General features: G+C 32.0%; 1 protein-coding gene across 1 annotated transcript in view; it reads right to left on the bottom strand.

The window, feature by feature from the left end:
• The window catches only part of LOC129956501 (uncharacterized), a 347,055-nt gene that overhangs the window by 5,343 nt on the left and 322,572 nt on the right, over positions 1 to 19,140 (bottom strand). Inside the window, exons 8-9 of the mRNA XM_056068420.1 lie at positions 8,888 to 8,956; positions 6,080 to 6,270 (exon numbers count right to left, since the gene is read on the bottom strand). Coding sequence (XP_055924395.1) covers positions 6,080 to 6,270; positions 8,888 to 8,956 — 260 coding nt within the window. The remainder of the gene's footprint in view (positions 1 to 6,079; positions 6,271 to 8,887; positions 8,957 to 19,140) is intronic.

Genomic DNA, 19,140 nt, shown 5'->3' with positions numbered 1-19,140 from the left:
CACATTTGGCGTAAGAAATTTGGCGGAATTCTACATTATTTGGCGATTTTTCGCTTGCTCATGACTAAAGAATTGTGAACCAAGCGCGCATTTGGCGAAAGAAATTTGGCGGAATTCTACATTATTTGGCGAGTTTTCGCTTGCGCCCGGCTAACGGAAAATTCCTTTTTTCTGTCTGTCTGCTCTATTGTAAGTGAACATGGTAACTAAAAAAGTTAAGAACTGAATATAGAAATTTGGTGCAAAATTTGAACATCTAATTTGAGGATCAGTATCAAATTTTGAACAATTCCAAGAGCCTGAGCGTCGGTCAGTCTGTACATTATATGGCTCAATAAATTCAGAAATATCATGCCTTTCAAATTTTTTATGTCTAGAGTGACCAAATAACAAATTTACCTCTTCTATCTGTAATTCTTTTCTTAATAAAAGTTTTATATAGGGAATGTCTACTCTAATGATATTTCAAAATTTCATTTCTGCGAAGCTAGAAATAGGTATATATATTTGCAATTGGGAAATTGTTTAAAATAATGTTAAGAAATTCATTTTATATCGTCTGCATCAATAAATGTACAGTTGAAAAAATTATACAATCTAAATTATATATGCAGTTTTATCATTCATATTCATAAAAAATATTTTTGACAAATTGATATTTTTTAAAATCGTTTTTAAGTGACTAAAACTTGCTATGTTGATTATCGCTATTTTAGACACGCGCGCGATTTTAGACCATATTAATGGCAGTCTCAAAGAAAATCCACGAATCAACGGAACCCGAGCAGTTTAAGGATTGGATTTAATTTACCAAATTTAACCTTCTGGAATGGACTCGCCGATAATTTCTAGGGATGCGGTGGCCTGCTGGGAAGGTCTAGGCTTCGGACGGTTTCAGATTCGAGATCCGATTCCACCCAAGAACCGTCGTATAAGTGGGTCTGGTGCACGTTAAATCCGTCAGAGCCAAACGTCTCCCAGCTGGTGTAGTGTGGATGGATGGATGGATATTGGATTTTTATGGCGCAAGAGCCAAAACTGGCTATGCTGCGCCCTGGTGTAGTGTGGAAGTTTGGAAATAGGTGTGCCAGCTCAGGTGTCTCCCTCGTCATCTGACCGCGGTTCATAATTACGAGGTCTATCCCGAAAGAGCCCTAGTGTTGCTTTAACCCTTTAAAGGGCCGTCTTTTTCTAATCATATTATGTTAAAATATTTTTAAACTTGAAATTAGAATAAGGAAGGGGATTCATTTAATTAATAAGATAAATTTAATTTGATTCATTAATTAATTTGGTTAATTAATAATTAAGTAAGAAATCAAGACACATCATTTTGTGTGAGATAAAGAACTGAAGCATCTAAGTTTCTGTCTTTCTAAAAAAATGTGTCAGAACTTATGCCAACCTACATCATTTCATACAAAGATTGATCAATTTAGTGGGAAGCATACTTCCCACGGCCCTAGAAAGGGTTAAAACGGAATTTTAATGTAACTAAACTAAACCCTGAAAATTTCTCGTGTAAACTTTCTTCTTAAAAAAAGTCCCTCTTCCACATAATATTTAGGTTCTTATGTAAGGGCTTGAGCACCATTTCTAAACTTATACGTAGATTTTCGCATATGAGAAATTTATACGTTGTAGCAAAACAAAACAAAATAAAGCGAATGTGCACATTTTCTCTTCAATTAAATCCAAATTTGGAGGCAGAGCTAAGACTGTAGTCACAAAATCATGAATCGAATTTCTTTATATAATTCTTCATGCTTTTAAGGTATCGTGTTTACATGCATGCAAAAGTGCAGACCGAATGATTCCACCCTTGGAAAGATTTAGCTCCACAGATTTCTTTAACTTTTTCAGAAATTTGGACTTTCTGAACTGTTAGCCATCGAGAATTGACAAAAGATTCCTACTTTAAATGACAAAACATTGCATGAATTTTCACTTCTCTAAGTCGTTAGGATTTTGAGTTATTTCACTTATATGCATGCGTGTGAGAGTATAGACAGATAGACGATCAATCTATGACGGATTGGATTCAAAAATTGATACTTTTGCATTTTAAATCTACATCTCGGTTTGAAATTTTATACAATTTGTTTTTTAAGTTTTGTAGTTATTGTTTCATCTGTAATAATAAGCCCAGACATTCAGATTTCTTCTGAATAGATTTTGTTTAAAATTTGACAGAAATCTACAAATTTTATGTAAAATTCTTATGCCAAATTTCATTCGTACAGTTCGATATGTTATTGTGTTACTGTTTGTTCTAGGATGCCCTGTCGTGCAGAATTCTTCGGTATAGAATTCGTTCAAAATTGGAAAAAAAATCTACAAATTTTCTGTAAAATTCTTATGCCAAATTTCATCCGTATAGTTCGAAGTGTTTTTGATTTACCATCTGTAATAGGATGCCCAGTCGTACAGATTTCATCTGAGTAGATTTCGTTCAAAATTTGCCAAAATTCTACAAATTTTATGCAAAATTCTTATGCTAAATTTCATCCGTATAGTTCGAAGTGTTTTTGATTTACCATCTGTAATAGGATGCCCAGTCGTGCAGATTTCTTCTGAATAGATTTTTTTTAAAATTTGACAAAAATCTACACATTTTATGTAAAATTCTTATGCTAAATTTCATTCATATAGTTCGAAATTTTTTTTGAGTTATCGTCTGTACTAAGATACCCAGTTGTACAGATTTCTTCTGAGTAGATTTCTTTCAAAACCTGACAGAAATCCACAAATTTTATAATAAATTTCTGTAAAAACTATAATAAATTTCATCCATTTAGTTCGAAAAGTTATTGTGTTAACCTCTGCACCAGGACAACCAGTCATACAATTTGCTTCTGAATAGATTTCGTTCAAAATGTGATAGGAATCTAAATTTTATGTAAAGTACGTACACCAAATTCCATCCATCTAGTTAGAAAAGTTATTGAATGAGCCTCTCTCCTAGGACAGCCAGACATAGAAATTTCTTCTGAATAGATTTTGTTCAAAATTTTACAGAAATCTACAAATTTTATGTAAAATGCATATACCAAATATAACCCATTTAGTTCGGAATGTTCCTGAGTTACCGTATTCACAGACAGACAGACAGACAGACGGAAAGACAAAATTCCAAATGTTTTATTTGCTGGACTCTGTGAGGTCTGAAACATCTGGATTCATCCAAAACTTACGTTGTAATTTTTTTACCATTACACTACTTTTTATTTGAGAAATTCGAATTCGATTAAGTAAGAGTCGTCCATAGAACTAAAAGAAAAGAAAAAAGTAATGAATCAAACTAAAAATATGTTTTTCATGTTAACCAACTCGAGAACTAAACAAGATAGTTCCATCAAAAGAACTTCATAGATCAGTTTCCAGAAGAAAAAAAAAGAAAAGAAAGAAACTTTGCTAAAGGAATCTGCACCGGATAGCAGATTGCATTTTTCTTGTTATGTTTTTTCATGTTTTCACAGCATCTATGTTTGCTTCGTCAAATTCTGATATAACTTTCTTTAATAGTTTTTCCATCCAACCAAAATTCTGGTATGCGTTTCCTGCACTAAGCACTTTTCTTTCTTTTTCTGTTTAGTTAATGGAATAGATCTGCAAGAAATTCTTAAGAAAGAAGGTGTTTTTTTTTAATATCTGAATTGGAAAAAAAAGTAGATGATGTGTTATCCATTTTTCGAAAGAAAACGCAAGATTGCGATCAAACTTTATGCTCAAACTTTTTTTTTCTTATTTCCCCCCCTAAGATCATTTGTGTTGAGAATGAAAAAAAAAAAAAGCTGATAGGTATTTAAGGAATGTAAGCGCATTTTGGGCAATTTAAATAGAATTCTATCTGGATTTTTTTTCTTAACATTTTTTTTTCTTCTTTTTTTTAAGAATTCTTGTCAAAGTTCTTCTAATGGTTGATAAAACACACATAAATAATTTCAAATAAATTAAAAAAATAATACTAGCTTTCAGCTACCAGTTGTCCACCCATCATATTAATAAAATGAATTTATAATTGCCAATAATTTATAATTACCAATAATTATGAAACAAGTCTATCATAACAAATGAAAGTGCTATTTTAAATTATACCAGCAAAATAAATAGAATGCAATTTAATTGTTTAGCTTTGCATGCAAAGCTCCGACATTAGTTTAGTTATATATTAAAATCCCGTTTTAAAGTTTAGTTAGTTATATTAACAACACTAGGGCTATTTTGGGACGGCCTTCGTAATTTTGTACCACGGTCATATGAAGAGGACGACACCTGATTTGGCTCTCTCTCTCCAAAATTCCACACCACACCAAAGGAAGGTCGTTTCGCCCTGACGGATTTAACGTACAACAGACCCACTTATACGTCGGTTCTTTTGTGGAATCGGGTCTCGAACCTGAAGCCCTCCGGTTTCGAAGCCGAGATCTTACCACCAGCTTGCAGCGACAGCATCGAAATCGGAATACTTGCGAAAGCTGGGATCTATGTGAAGGTTATGTTTCGAAATATCTCTCGAATTCGGACCTAGCCTAACAAGTTATTTTAGTAAAAATTATTATTATGTTTTTGATGTTGCGTGGTTCAATGAAATTTTGAGTCACGGAGTTTACGTGTTTCTGGAAATATAGACCGATGGACGGTAAACCCTTTGTTGGATTTGACTCAACATTTAATAGGTGTCTACACTATCAATGTTAAATCTGTTTACCAAATCTTATCTATTTAGCTCTATTCGTTTCGTAGTTATCGTGTTAACTTGTATTCGAATAGATGGACAGACAGACTTCTTTTCAGCGGATTTAACTCAAAATTTGATAGAAATCTACAAATGTGGCATAAAAATTTTGTACCAAGTTCCATCCGTCTAGCTGAAGCGGTTTTTTTTTCTGTTACCTTTATTATAGACAAATAGACAAACAGAGAGACATAATGTTAAAAATATATTTTTCGAACGCAGGGTGATTTAAAATATAAAAGGTTATCAACATTTTGACAAATCATAAAAACATAAAGAATCATCAATAATTTTTTTTTTTTTGGGGGGGGGCAATTACTTTTTCTATATTTCGTATACAAGAAAATTAATTTTTCCAGTTGTCAAATAAATATGTTTATATAGTATAATTTTCTCTGGATTATAATATATTAAGATCATGTTAACACTTTATTAAATATAATTGGTTAGGTTCATAAATGCTTCGTTCTGTTCAATTAGCTGGTAATATATTTTTAAAAACTGAGCATTTGCTTTATGAACATAATATTCAAACGTGGATCTCGTTTAGTCTGCAGTCTTAAGATGTAAATAAAAGCAAATACAATTTCTTAAAGTTAATAAACTAAAAAAAAATCACAACAATAAATTATTAAAATATTGAAAATGTGCTGAAACATGAGCAATGGTTGGAAACGAAAAAGAGACTGTTGCTATGGGTGAAAGAAAAATTTTTAAGATGCATATTTGGTAGAATGAAAGGCGATAGTTATTGGAGAAGAAGAACCAATTGCGAAATTCACAAACTATTTAAATCTATAGCAACACAGAGAAATAAATAGCCGAGACATTTAATAAGACTGAGTAAAAAGCGAGTCATTATTTTTTTGGCTAAAGATTTGGTACCCGAAAAAAAAGGGAGGCCAAAACTTAGGCGGATTAATTGCCTGGAAAAAAACTTGAAAACTATTAAAATGACAAATGACAAATTAGAAAACCTTCACCAAAAACAGAACACCATGGGATGGAATTCTAAGAAAGGCCAGGGTCAATCGAGGGCTGTCGCGCCATTGAAGAAGAAAATGAATTAAATAGAAGTGTAACATGTTTTTCTACATGCAATGGAATTTCACAATCATCAAAAGCCTTAACTCTTCCCTGAAGTCCCCAATCGGTGACCAATGTACTGTGACAACCCTACGGTATGATGATGAGCTACATAGAACAGCTCATTAAAATAGGGTCATCATTCCATAGTCCATCCTTCCTCATCGCATCAGTGAAAAGACATTTGACCCACGACATCAGATTTAACGTGCCAACGCACAATTTTTAAAGGAATGTTTGTATTCTAGTTCTTACCTGCTTCCCTTACGACTTCCATGCCCAAAGAGGGTTCCATTGGCCAGATCAACGCCACTGTCCTCGCTCGGTGTATGCAGATCCTCTGGCCGGTCATTCGGTACGGTCAGGTGATGTTTGTCCTGTTGTTGCCGTCGTCGGGTAGAAGCTCTGAACGTGTTTCTTGGAGACAAACCCCTAAAAGTCTCACCCTGGAATAGAAGAACATAATAGTAAGCAGGTACTGAGTTAATAACATCACTGATTCTCTACTGATTAATTCATCTCTGTTTAAACACTTGTCCTGATTATTATTTTATTTTTTACATTAGCCTTCTTTGACGACCAGTTGGTTCGCCTATTTTATTTTTTTACATTAGCCTTCTAAGGCTACCAGCTGGTTCGTCGGGTAAATGAGTAGTTTTCAATTTTAATCAAATTTCTTATATATAACTTAATGCTCATGATTCCCTCAAAAAATATTTTAAGCATTAAATTATGATAAACATCATAGTCATATAATTTTAATAACTTGATATCTGATCTATCCATTTTGTATCATAATAGAATCAACTCTCATGGCATCATATTACTGCCAAAAATGTAGTTTTCAGAGTAATATAACTTTTCTGGAGTTATAATTTCTTTTTCTTCTTTTTTCATTCCCCAACAAATAGCTTGCCTAGAATATTGGTTATATTTGATTTTATATAAATCGTTTAGTTATAGCTTTATGTTCATTATTTCTCCAAACTATCAGACATTAAAGTCGCATTGTTTTATTTATTTTAATCAAATTTTGTTTATCGTGTAGATAAACCTTTCTAATAGAGACTAGTCCCATAACATCTTACGTCATAGCATTATTAAAAAAAAGCTGTTTAAGAAATGCATCTACTAAATTTAGTGGCATTGTGACTATACATTTATCAGTCTCGTAAATTATACAAATATTAAACAAAATTATTCCTCTTTAACATTCAACAATGGAAAAAAATCGCACCATTAAATATTTGATAAAACAATGAAAATAGTTTAAACTTCAGGGAAATCATGTAACTTAATGTTAAAAATTAGGCATAAAATATTTTTAAAAAGTTGCCAAATTCAGTAAAAATTCGCAAGACTATTAAATTAGTAAAATTTAGCATTTTTTTCATGAAGTAGTATTTTAAACATAAATTTAAATCTTTTCCAGATACATCTCAGACTGAAGTTATTATATCGTTTGATTTCCTGAAATCGGCTTTGCCAATAATGATTTGTGTTAAGGGCAGAAATTGAATTTCACTATTTTGCACGTTTTATTATTTTTTGTAATTGTATCGATAAGAATTCGGATTGTAAAACAAAAAACGAAATAATATTGACAACAATGATATCATCAATAACTCTGGTGTTCTTCCAGAATTCTTATGTTGTTGCATTCTCACACAAATTTACCTTTATATTCATTCGGAATTCTTATATATCTTTACACTGTTCATGTAAAATAGGTTTTTAAGAATTGATTAAATATAGAAAAATATAGAAAATAGAAAATAAAAATATAGAAAATTAAATATAGAAAAAAAAATTTTGCGGAAAAAAATGATATCGTTGAAAAAAATAAATTTTTGCCTTTTAAATGATACAATATTTTCTTAGCTTTCTATTTTTAAAAGTCTTTTTTACACATCTGTAATTTTACAGAGAAAATCCTAAATTTAAAAACCATTTAATACAATTAATATTCCCATTTTAATTAAAAATAAAATTGCAAACGATTTTTATATATAATGATATTTTATATAAAAGCATTTTTTACATTAAAAACACAACGAATATTTTTAAAACCTGCTTTTACTTCAATGTCGTTGGTTCTTTTGAGTGATAATATTAATTGAGCAATTTCATACCGAAAAATACCGGTTATTCCAATTTGCAGTAAAATAAAAGAACAAAATGAATGCAGCTTTTTTCTTACTTTAATGGCAGCAGTTTTATTATTTTTCCTTTAGGAATGGCTAGTTTTTAATGAAGTTATATGTATTAATCTTTTTGCTAGACTTAAAATATTATTCGTTTTACCTTTTCTAGAAAAATAAAACTTAAAAAGTTTCAACGTCACTTGCTGATGAAATATTTCAAACGATTAAATATGAATTTTTTAATTTTTATTTTCACACCTTCGTTAGAATAATTTAACACTGATTTTTTAATATAAGCAACCAAATTTTAACGTTATTTCTTTTCTACCAAAGTGTCTATGTAATTTGGAATTTAAAAGAATAAATTATGCAAGATTTTCTAATAATACCAATATCTAAGGCCTTAAAGGCACCGGGAAACAGGCATACGTCTAGTTGGCACGTATAGTTTAGTTAATAAGGGATTTCTTAACAAACTTGAGCTGCTTAGAGTAAAGTAATTTGGCGAAATGTCAGAACCGTTAGATAATTGATGAAACAATGAAAAAGATTTGAATTTCAGGCAACAATGTTATCTATTATTAGAAATTAAACAAAAAATATTTTTAAAAAATTTGCTTAAATTAATTGGCATTATTAAAAAGACAACTTAAAAAAATTGAAATGATGTAGGATTTATTTATGTGCAGCATTATTTTCGAAATTTAATGAGAAAAAAGACCAAAATTCTGCTTCATTTTTAACCCATTAAAATGGTTATTTTTTTCAATAATTCTGTTATCTATATTGATATGTTTTGTTATTTTATATGAAAGAGAAGAAGACACAGTTCGTATATTCGTCAAAAATATTACATGTTAGGTTAAAATAGTCACTTTACAATGAATTTCATTGTAAGGGAGGTACTCCATTTACTTACTGTAGGTGATACATTACTATCTGCGTGCTCTGCATGGATCTCGACGGCCATTTTCATCGTTTCTTTGCTCTGAAACAAATCAATTATTTAGAATAAACTAATCATTGCAACAATGGTATATTTTTTCAAAGGATAAAACACAATAAAATTCCCAAGAATGAGTAAAAAGTATTTAGGAAAATTATGACAAAATTATTAAAAACATTTTTAACCTGCCAAAGGCAGATTTAGGCATTTTACTATTTGGATCTCGGATTTAGTTCATTTTTTTAGTGCACACTAGGGTACCCGTATTTTAATAACTTGTCAATTTAAGTTTCACATTTTAATCTATTTTTAACTTAATTAGCACATTTATGTTTTATTTTCTTTTATCATTGACTGAATAAGAGTATGCAGTATCAATAAAATATACATAATTCAATAATTCTGTGAAAACATGATCACTAGTCTTATATAACATAAGATTTCCGACTTCGTGCCGATGGAATGCATGTGTTGACCTTTGACAAGGGAAACGGAAGTATTACTTTCATTTGATGCGTAGTATTGATGGCGCATTACTTTTACAAAGGAATTAATTAAACCGAAAGTGGAATTGGATCACGAAATAAGAGAATATTTTAGCATGGGCTAAATTAAGATAAAGTTTTAGAAATTAATTTGGATTAAATTAAGAGTTTAAAATATCATTATATATATATATGTGTGTGTGTGTGTAATGGCATTTTTAAATCTAATTTAAATCTTAATTAATTTCCTGATTTTTGTCTTAATTTAACTCATATTAGCTTCATTCTAAAATGTTATTTTATATTCTGATGCAATTCCCACTTTTTATTTAATTACTTTTAACATTTGCTCTAAAAAACTGCTGAATTCAGCGTTTTCTCATGCACTGAGCGAAGGGAGAAAAATCCTTACTGCTTGCAACATCTCTTTAAACATACCTAAATTTCCCTGTCCTAAGTCTACACGTGTCAAAGAAATCCCTATCAAAATCTCATTGTAAAATCACCGAAAGGAAAATTTCTGTCTCCTTTGCTCTTCTGATCTTGTGACACAATGTAGACTTTCGTATTTCTTACCACGTATTCTTCATACATAAATTATCCCTCCAGTAGTGAAATAAACCGAAGTTTTAAAATTTCAAAAGTTTCTATATCTATTCAGTCACGAAACTGCTGAAATATGTTTATACAAATATGTGTATGATGTGCCGTATCAGAAGCTCCAAGAAAACAACTTTTATATCAGTGTCAGTTACTTTGTAAAAATACATTCATATTTATTTGTTTTTTAAAAATGTATATCATGAAAAAATGAAAAAAGTTAATAAAATTCTTTAAAAAAATAAATCATAATCATTAGTTGATGATTTTTTTAATTAGAAATAAAAACACTTAATCATTGTAAGAGATAATATAAAGAAATAACAATAAATAATTAAAAATTATAATTGTACAGTACTTGTCATGTGGAATATAATGTAGAAATTAAAGGAAAATTAATATTCTATTATATAAAAAATAATATTTAGTTATGCTTTTGTTTATTTACTAATGTTTTTAATAATTCAATGCTAACATCCTTTTTCTGATACTTTATGTTCCATAGAATTTGTATTCAATTATGTTTCTTAGAATTATTTACTAGTTTAAAAATTATTTTAATCTAGCTGCCTGCGCTCTTCCCCCCCCCCCTTCTTAGTGTTCCTAGGCAATTGCCTGTTCTGCCTAGTCGGAAATCCGCTCTGCAAACTAGCCGTCTTTCGCAAATAGTTTCTTCTCAGAATTCCACATTATAAAAGATACCAATTAAATAGGTTTTCTTTTACTAAATTTTAACATTTAAATATTTTACAATTTCTAACAATGTATTATATTGAAATTCAAATCGTTTTTTATTTTTATTTAATCAAATATATGATTTTCTCCGATAATTGAATACCAAAGAAAATAGTAAATATCTGTATTGCTTACAAGACAAATAAAAAAGTAAAGCTACAATACTATGAACTTTAGAGGATAGACGAATTGCAAATTTACCTTTTTAATAAAGCTTTGATGTCATGGGTACAATCTCCGTTAGAAAGGTTTATGTACGCGTGCGTAAGATAATTAATATAACAGGTTTCTATGCCTGGCAGTTCGAAAAAATTGCGGACTTAAAGTTATATCTAAATTATTTAAATATAATCAATATTTCCTGGAAACCAACTTGTCGCCAAAGGCGACTATTTCAAAGTTAAATTATATCAAGAAATTTTTGAGCAGACGTAATGCAATTTCAGCGCAATTTTTTAAAAATCGATTCAATGCACATCAAAAAACTTTTGAGAGTTGAACTTTCAGAACAATTTTTCGCCAAAGGACATATCTCATAAAGTCCAATTCAATTGGCGGCAAGAGAGAATTCGCAATTCTTACCTCTGGCGCACAAATTCAATGGAACGTATATTCTTCCAGGGCGCAAAGGGATTCGGTTTATTTGATTTAAAAGTCCAAGTGAATGCCGGCGACTTTTTTTGGGCGTCATTTTATTCGTCAGCAAAAAATATTTTCAAGCAATGCTGTGTTTTTTACAAACTGATTAGAATATACCATGGGACGTTCAGTGATCATGAGAATAGGGATTGGCGCTTTTATCAAAAGTTTAATTTTTTTGCAAACGGTTTTAAAATTCTTATATTCTCAAATAAAGTTTTAAATCACAGCAAAAAAGAAAATCCTCCCATAATAATAAAAATATTGTTATGAATATAGTTCTTCCATAAAAATTATTCAAAATAAACATCATATAAGAAATAAAATATTTTTAAGAGTTATTTAAAAGCAAAAAATATTAAAAAATAAAAATTAATCCGTGATTAATTCAAATAAAATTCGAAATTTGACAATTTTTTGGAATACGCGGATTAGCTATACGAACGAAATTTCATATTCAGACTTATATTCAGACACCAAATCTTCTTAATTTCTATCTTATTTGACTAAAATCTGTTCATAGGAAGTCCATCTATTTAAATATAAGTTTCCACAATAATTACGAAACGGAGAGAGCTAGATAGATAAGATTCGGTACACATATTTAATATCTATAATGTGACACCTGTCACTTTGAACCAAATCCAGCTACAGGTTTGACGTCTGTCGGTCCCTACGTTCAGAAACAGTTAAACACGATAATTCAAAATTTAAATATATCAAATATTATATGGGATTTTGTGACTACAAGTGCAGTTTTGTGTTAAATTTTCGTTTTAATCGATTGAAAAAAACATGCCCAAAACACAAATTCGAATTTTGGATACTATTAACAGCATGTCAGGGATGAATCGGCAGAAAAGGCGCCAAGTATCACACGATAGATTCAGTAAAAATGCTAATTGCACGCCAAAAGTTAATATGTGGTAACTTTCGTACGCCAGTCATTAAAGCTTTCTCTGGCAAGGTAATTTTCTTATTAATACCATTTGTTAGAATACAAGAAAGTTTTTGGAAGACCCTCTCGCTGGTGAACTGTTGCCTATACATGCATGGGAAGGTAAAGATCAAAAGATTTTCAATTCTTTGACAGATTCGGTCCAAAATTTCATAATAATTTACATTTTAAAGGCTGAAATGGTGAATCAAATTATATTTATCGAAATTGTGACATTTTTTGAATTATCGTCCTTATATGCATGCAAAGAGTACAGAAGGACAGACGATCAACTCCTTGGCGTTTTAGGTTCCAATTCGACTTAAACCTTTATTTTTGATGCTAATTCTTGTGCGGTAAATTTTACTTATCCTTCGCTTTTTATTTTGTAATTTCATGTTAACTTATATTAGAGCCGGCGTCCTGGCATAGGGGTAGCGCGTCTTCCCCGTCATCTGGGCGTCCTGGGTTCGAGTCCCGGTTCGGGCATGGTTGCTCTTCCGTTGTTCTGTCTGTGAGGTGTGCGAATGTGCCGTCCTTTAAAAAGGGGTTGTGCAAGCGAATGTGTGAGTTTCATCTACATAAGAGCTGGAAGTCAGACTTCTGCCCTCGGGTGCTCAGGAGTCTATACCGTCAGAAACTACTGCACCCCCTTTCCGTGGTAACGCGGACACGACATCATTCTTCATCACCGTTTTTAAAAAATCACCAAAAAAAATCCCTTAGTCTATATCTGCACCAAACATCTTTTCTCATAACGCTCAACTCAGTTGGTTGAAATGGAGATTCAGCATTTACAAGAAGTGAAGCGTAAATTCAATATAATAAAGAATATATTTTTTATCGGTGTAAAAAGGATTTGAGAAATCTAATTTAAACGGGCAAGTCAAAGCCTTCGAATTCTAAAAAAGTTTTCTATGGCGGAAGGGAATTCTTTCAAATATTTTATCCGTTTTTTTTTTATGTTTACAAGTTGACTGCGATTCACATGAATATTTGGAATATGAAGTCTAACACCAGAATCCAGTATATGACACTGAATTGAAAAAGCAGCGAATTTATTACTAGAAAATTTTGTGTCATATTAATGGATAGAGCTTGAGATTTCCGAAAATATCAATTCAAAATGTATTTCTAGTTTCAGTCTTAGTTATATTAATGACCCGTTTTAAAGCAACAATAGGATTATTTTGGGACGGCCCTTGTCATTTTGAACCGCAGTCAGATGACGAGGACGACACTTGAGCTGGCACCCTCCTCTCCACACCAGGGGGAGGATGTGTGGCCAGGACGTTTAACGTGCACGAGACCCACTTACATGACGGTTCTTCGGTGGAATCGAGTCTCGAACCTGAAACCCTCAGACTCCGAAGCCGAGACCTAGCCACCGCGGTCCCACTTTAAAATGTAGCACCTCAGGATATTTCTCGATAACGATGACCTTTGTCGATTCATTTGTTTGTCTACTTTATTGACTTTTTAAATTAGTAAACGTTTAATATGGAAAGCATTTTCACTTTCTCGTGAATGCAGTATAGAGAAGGTCTAGTAATTATCAGAAAAATCGGAACTTGGAATATGACGAATCATCACGTTTTAGACCTCTCACCGAGTTCAAAAAACACCTTTTTGGAAAATGTTTATCAGACTGTAACAAAAAAAAACTCATAAACGCTTTGAGCTACATGGTTGAAATTTGGTATACAGTATTAACACAAAATTTGCAGATTTCTGTCAAATTTCGAGTAAAATATCTCCAGAGGAAGTCTGTCTGTCCGACTATTCGAATATAAATTGACACGATAATTACAAAACAAGCAGTGTAAGATAGATAAAATTCATTACACAGATTTAACATCTATAGTGTAGCTGGTAATCAAATTTTGAGCCAAATACAACTAAGGGTTGACTGTCTGTCGGTCTGTACTTTCAGAAACATGTGAACGCGATAACTCGAAGACGCCGTGACTTAAATATATCAAATTTGGTATATAATTTTGTCACTACAAGTGTAGTTTTGTGTCAAATTTTTGTTTCCATCGGTTGATAAAGATGTGACTAAAATACAAATTTAATTTTATAGATATTATTAAGGGAATGTTCAGGGATTAATCGCCAAATATCTCGCCAAGGATCACACGATAAATTCAGCAAAAATGCTAAATTAACGCCAAAAGTCAATATTTCGCTGGTTTTCGCTCCCGCTGGTTTAAACTTGCATGAAAGTTGTGTTACCCATACCCTCTATTAAAAATAGGTAAAACCATATTTATACATTCAACACCATAAATAATTTCAAATACCCCTCATGAAAAATGTTAAACCTGATTTTAGAAATTTAAACGACAAACGATATTTTTATAATCGAAGATTTCATTTTTTAAAATCTAAAATCTGTAGAATCTCTTCTTTAAATGCTGCTCGACTAGAACTGCAGAATACGCTGCTTCCAATAATACATACTACGGAAACACAATATTTGCAGATCTATCGATGCCTCAGAAACGGGATATCGAATGACAGCAGGGCGCTTCTCCCAACACATATTTCAGTTAAGCCCCAGGGCTATTAATAACGGGCATTGATATCTCCACCCTCCCACTCATCCCTAAGCCCTCTAATCTCGAGCCCACTTAATAACACGTAGAAGAGCAGATGATAAAACAGGTGTCAATGTTTCAAGCAGAGTGTTTTGATCAGCGAAGGTTGGAACCAAACATTTTTGCTAAATAAAAGTTCTCTTTTTTTATGGGGGGGGGGGGCAAGAGAGAGGTCTCAAATAAAAAAAAATCTACTGATAATAAAATAGGAAGTATGTGCGTGATTCTTGTCGCTCTTCCAGACAAATCTTTTGAGATAGAGCTGCAAAATTTAGCAAAAGTTATGGTTTGGCGGTGGGAATGTGCATCTTGGATCGATTTTTTTTCAATGAGAATTTTCGATAGAATTTTAATTAATAACAACTATTTATAATTTTAGCATTCTTAAGCAAGAGTTGACTAAATATTCCTGGTTTTCTCAGTATTTAAGATGTAAATTAATTTGTCAAATGTAAATTACTGTAAGTGATTTAATTGCCAAGTTTAATAATTTTTAAAAATGTGTTTTTTTTTTCAAAAATTTCAAACATAGCCTTTATTGTTGCATTAAAATTCAGACAACCTTCATTTCTCTAGCAAATATTTAACCATTCAATTTTCTTCCATTTGTTGAAAGATAAGAAAAAAGAATTTGTGGTGGTATGTAGATAATTATGATCCGTGCTGGAATCAAAAGGATGAATGTTTTTGGGAACATTTCTTTTAAAAATTACATTCACACACTAAACAAACACAAACACAAAGACAAGACATTCACGCGCGAGGCTTCACAGTTCAGCGTCACATCTCATTCTAATTACAATCGCAATGCACTATGGGATGGCATATGTGATGGCCTAATCAGATATCGCCATCTAGTATCCAAAAGATAAGATAAGAGTAATGCAACTGCTACACCCTCCCTCTAGACCGCCTAAGAACCGTCTCGGCGAGGTGGTGTGACTTTAGATATATTTTCCCTCAGATAGAAAAGCCATTTTTAATTATTGAAATGCGATAGGAAGCTAAACTTGAATATGAAGGATCAGTTACAAACCTACTTTCTCTTTTAAACATACAAAAAAAAAATCAATAAAGTAGGTAGAACACAAATTATTTAAATCTCATTTTTTTTTTAAGAATGCAAAATAATAATAATAATAATCAGGTAGGAGATAAATATACTTTCAGGAATTGAAAAAATATATTTATGTTCAAAACAACTTTATGTTTTATATTTTAGATGAAAGCAACACACAAAGACAGAAATTGAGTTCAAAATATTTCAATTTTTAATTTTAACTGCAAGTGTATATACACACTTAACCCTTTATATACCGACGGTACATTAAAGTACCGTTTAAATTCAGTTGATATCTTCACAATATGACTATTTTTCTAACAGTAATTGAAAGAACACGAAGGACGTTTTTCCAATACTAAGTAGTAGATATCATTTCAAGAGTAACATTAAAAATCATTTATTATTAATTTAATTAATTAAATTATTTTAATTATTTAAAAAGGTTTTTTTTAGATTCTTCCTGGGTTTATTCTGTACCAAAACGTAACTAATGGCTCAAAAATAAATGAGAAAAATTGATGGCAAAATAATTCGGTAAATAAAGGGTTAATAAACGAAAGGCAGATACAGCAAACAATAGCTTTTAAATTTGCATAAGTACTGAAAAAGAATTGGTTTTAAGAATTCTTAACCATAAAAATAACATTCTGAGAATCAAGAGATAAAAATGCACATTTTATACGATTAAAAGACGGCATATGTTGAATCATTTCTCTGAAAATAAAATAAATCTATCAGCGCAGTTCTTTCATAATACCAAAATACCATGCAGCTCCAAAAAAGAAAACATATTCAGTACTTGTTTAGAATAATCACTTTGGGAGCGACTGAGATGATGAATACTTAAATGAGACTTGGCGCGTCGCTCAAGGGCACATACAATGGTATCAGAAAACGAGAACAAACAGTTTTGGTTTCGGTTCGCAAACTTAACGGACCCAGAAATATATCAAGTACGATAAATTAATTCGTGCTTAAATAAAATAAAAAAAATACAACAACTTGAAAATCACCATATAGAATACCTTCGTATTGAAAAGATATGTTCTTACGCACTTTCTGATTGAGATTAAATAACAAAACAACACAGATATTTCAATATGTAAACTGGCAACAATGAATAGGCTATAAAAACAGAAGTAACCTAGAAATTATTAAATTTTAAATAGTATAAAAACTTCTCACCGAAGACGAAGAATCTTGGTGTATTCAAATGTTGTATTTCAACGAAATAAATACAGGATGCTATTGAAGTTAAACAACAACAACAAAAAAAAGCACAAGTGTTATGACACTTGTCTGGGAACAGGTACGGACAGGCACCACCAAAACAAAACTGATGAATTTTTCCGTGCTATAATTTTCAAAACACTCACACACTTTTTTCACTGGATTTAAATGCAGATTTTTGCTGGAGATGCAGAAATATTAGATTATACTCGGTACAGGGGTCGACGTCCTGTACGATTTAGGTTTTTGGCGATCTGTGATGAGTGAGAATAGAACCTGGGACCTTGTGATTTGCAGCCCAATGACATGACCACGATACAAAAGCAATTTCTCGTGTAGCGTAGCTGTTACCTGGCTTATAAGCTATTCATTACGGACTCTCCCTCCAGTGAGTCGGAGGAGAGACGAACAATATGGCTGTTGAGTGGTGATGTATTTATTAGCTGTTGATTCTAATGCGCCTGTACCTATTTGAGTAGCGCCAAGCGTTATGGCGAGCGTGTGTGAGTGAGTGGTTGCTGTTGCTGCATCATTTGAGTCTGATGACTTTGTGTTGCTACATCAAGTGAGTCTGGCGACTTTGGGTAGCTGTAGGTAGATGGCGAAACAACAGCTGTACGAAGGTTGAATGTTCATCGCCCAAGGTCACCAATGTGGCGTAATTGGCAGGAGCGAGGATAAAACCTGTGACCCTGTGGTTTCGCAGCCCAGTAACATGACCACAATACAAAGCAACTGCTCGTGCAGCGTAGCTGTTAACTGGCTTATAAGCTTTCACCACAATGATATTGAAGTTAAACAACAACAAAAAAAAATGCACAAGTGTTATGACACTTATCTGGAAACAGGTACGTACAGGCACCACCAAAACAAAAATGATGAATTTTTCCGTGCTGTAAATTTGCAACACACACACGCACTTTCTTCATTGGATTTAAATGCAGATTTTTGCTGGAGATGCACACATAATAAATTCTACTCGGTACAGGGGGCCGATGTCCCGTACGATTTAGGTTTTAAAACTGAATACTTGAATACTTCTTAGGACATCAAGGACACGAAGATGGCAGACGCCGATTTATTTTTGAGGACTGATGTCTGGAACACTATGATGAGCCATTCCCGGGATGGGAAAAATTATTCTGTGTCAGGATGACACGCTTCCCAATGTGGTGTCGGGAAAATTTTCTTATGATGGTAGGGACGACTTCATTTTCGTTTCATCAGAAATTCTTTTTCATTGGGCGCCAATGTGGTGGAATGTAGATTATTATGATCCACGCAGGAAGCAACAGGACGTATGTTTTGGGGAACATTTCTTTTAATAATCACATTCACACACTAAACAAACACAAACACAAGACATTCACAGCGCGCAGTTTAACAGAACCGAATAATCTCATTCTTATTACTATCGCAATGCACTATGGGATGGCATATGGGATGTCCTAATCAGGCAGCGCCATCTAGTATCCAAAAGAGAAGATAAGAGTAATGCAACTGCTACAAATTTTGTTTACTGCCAACGCAATTGATATCAGAAATCATAAAATGAAATCACTTTATAAAGGAAGACGATGGTTATTTGGGAATATATTACCCATAACTTGCTTAGTACACTATGATGTCATGAAACACGATTTCATTACAAGAGGTCCATATACACAATAAACTGAACAAGCGCAAGGCTATTAACCCTTTCACTGATTTATTTTCTTTACTATGAAAATAGATGAAATCTTCAGTTTTGTCGTTTTGATTGAATTGAGAAATCATATAAAACACTTCAGATATCTATTTATTCTATATAATTTTTGTATAGCATTATAAGAATTACGAATAGCTTAAATGTTGCTTAAAAGAGACAACATAAGATAAATCGATGCACGCATGGTTTACGGGCGAACCGGTTAAGGGGTTAAAACCACACAATTTTA

Source organism: Argiope bruennichi, chromosome 11 (genome assembly GCF_947563725.1).
Source record: "Argiope bruennichi chromosome 11, qqArgBrue1.1, whole genome shotgun sequence".
Classification (NCBI taxonomy): Eukaryota; Metazoa; Arthropoda; class Arachnida; order Araneae; family Araneidae; genus Argiope; species Argiope bruennichi.
This window is presented reverse-complemented; position numbering and strand designations above follow the sequence as displayed.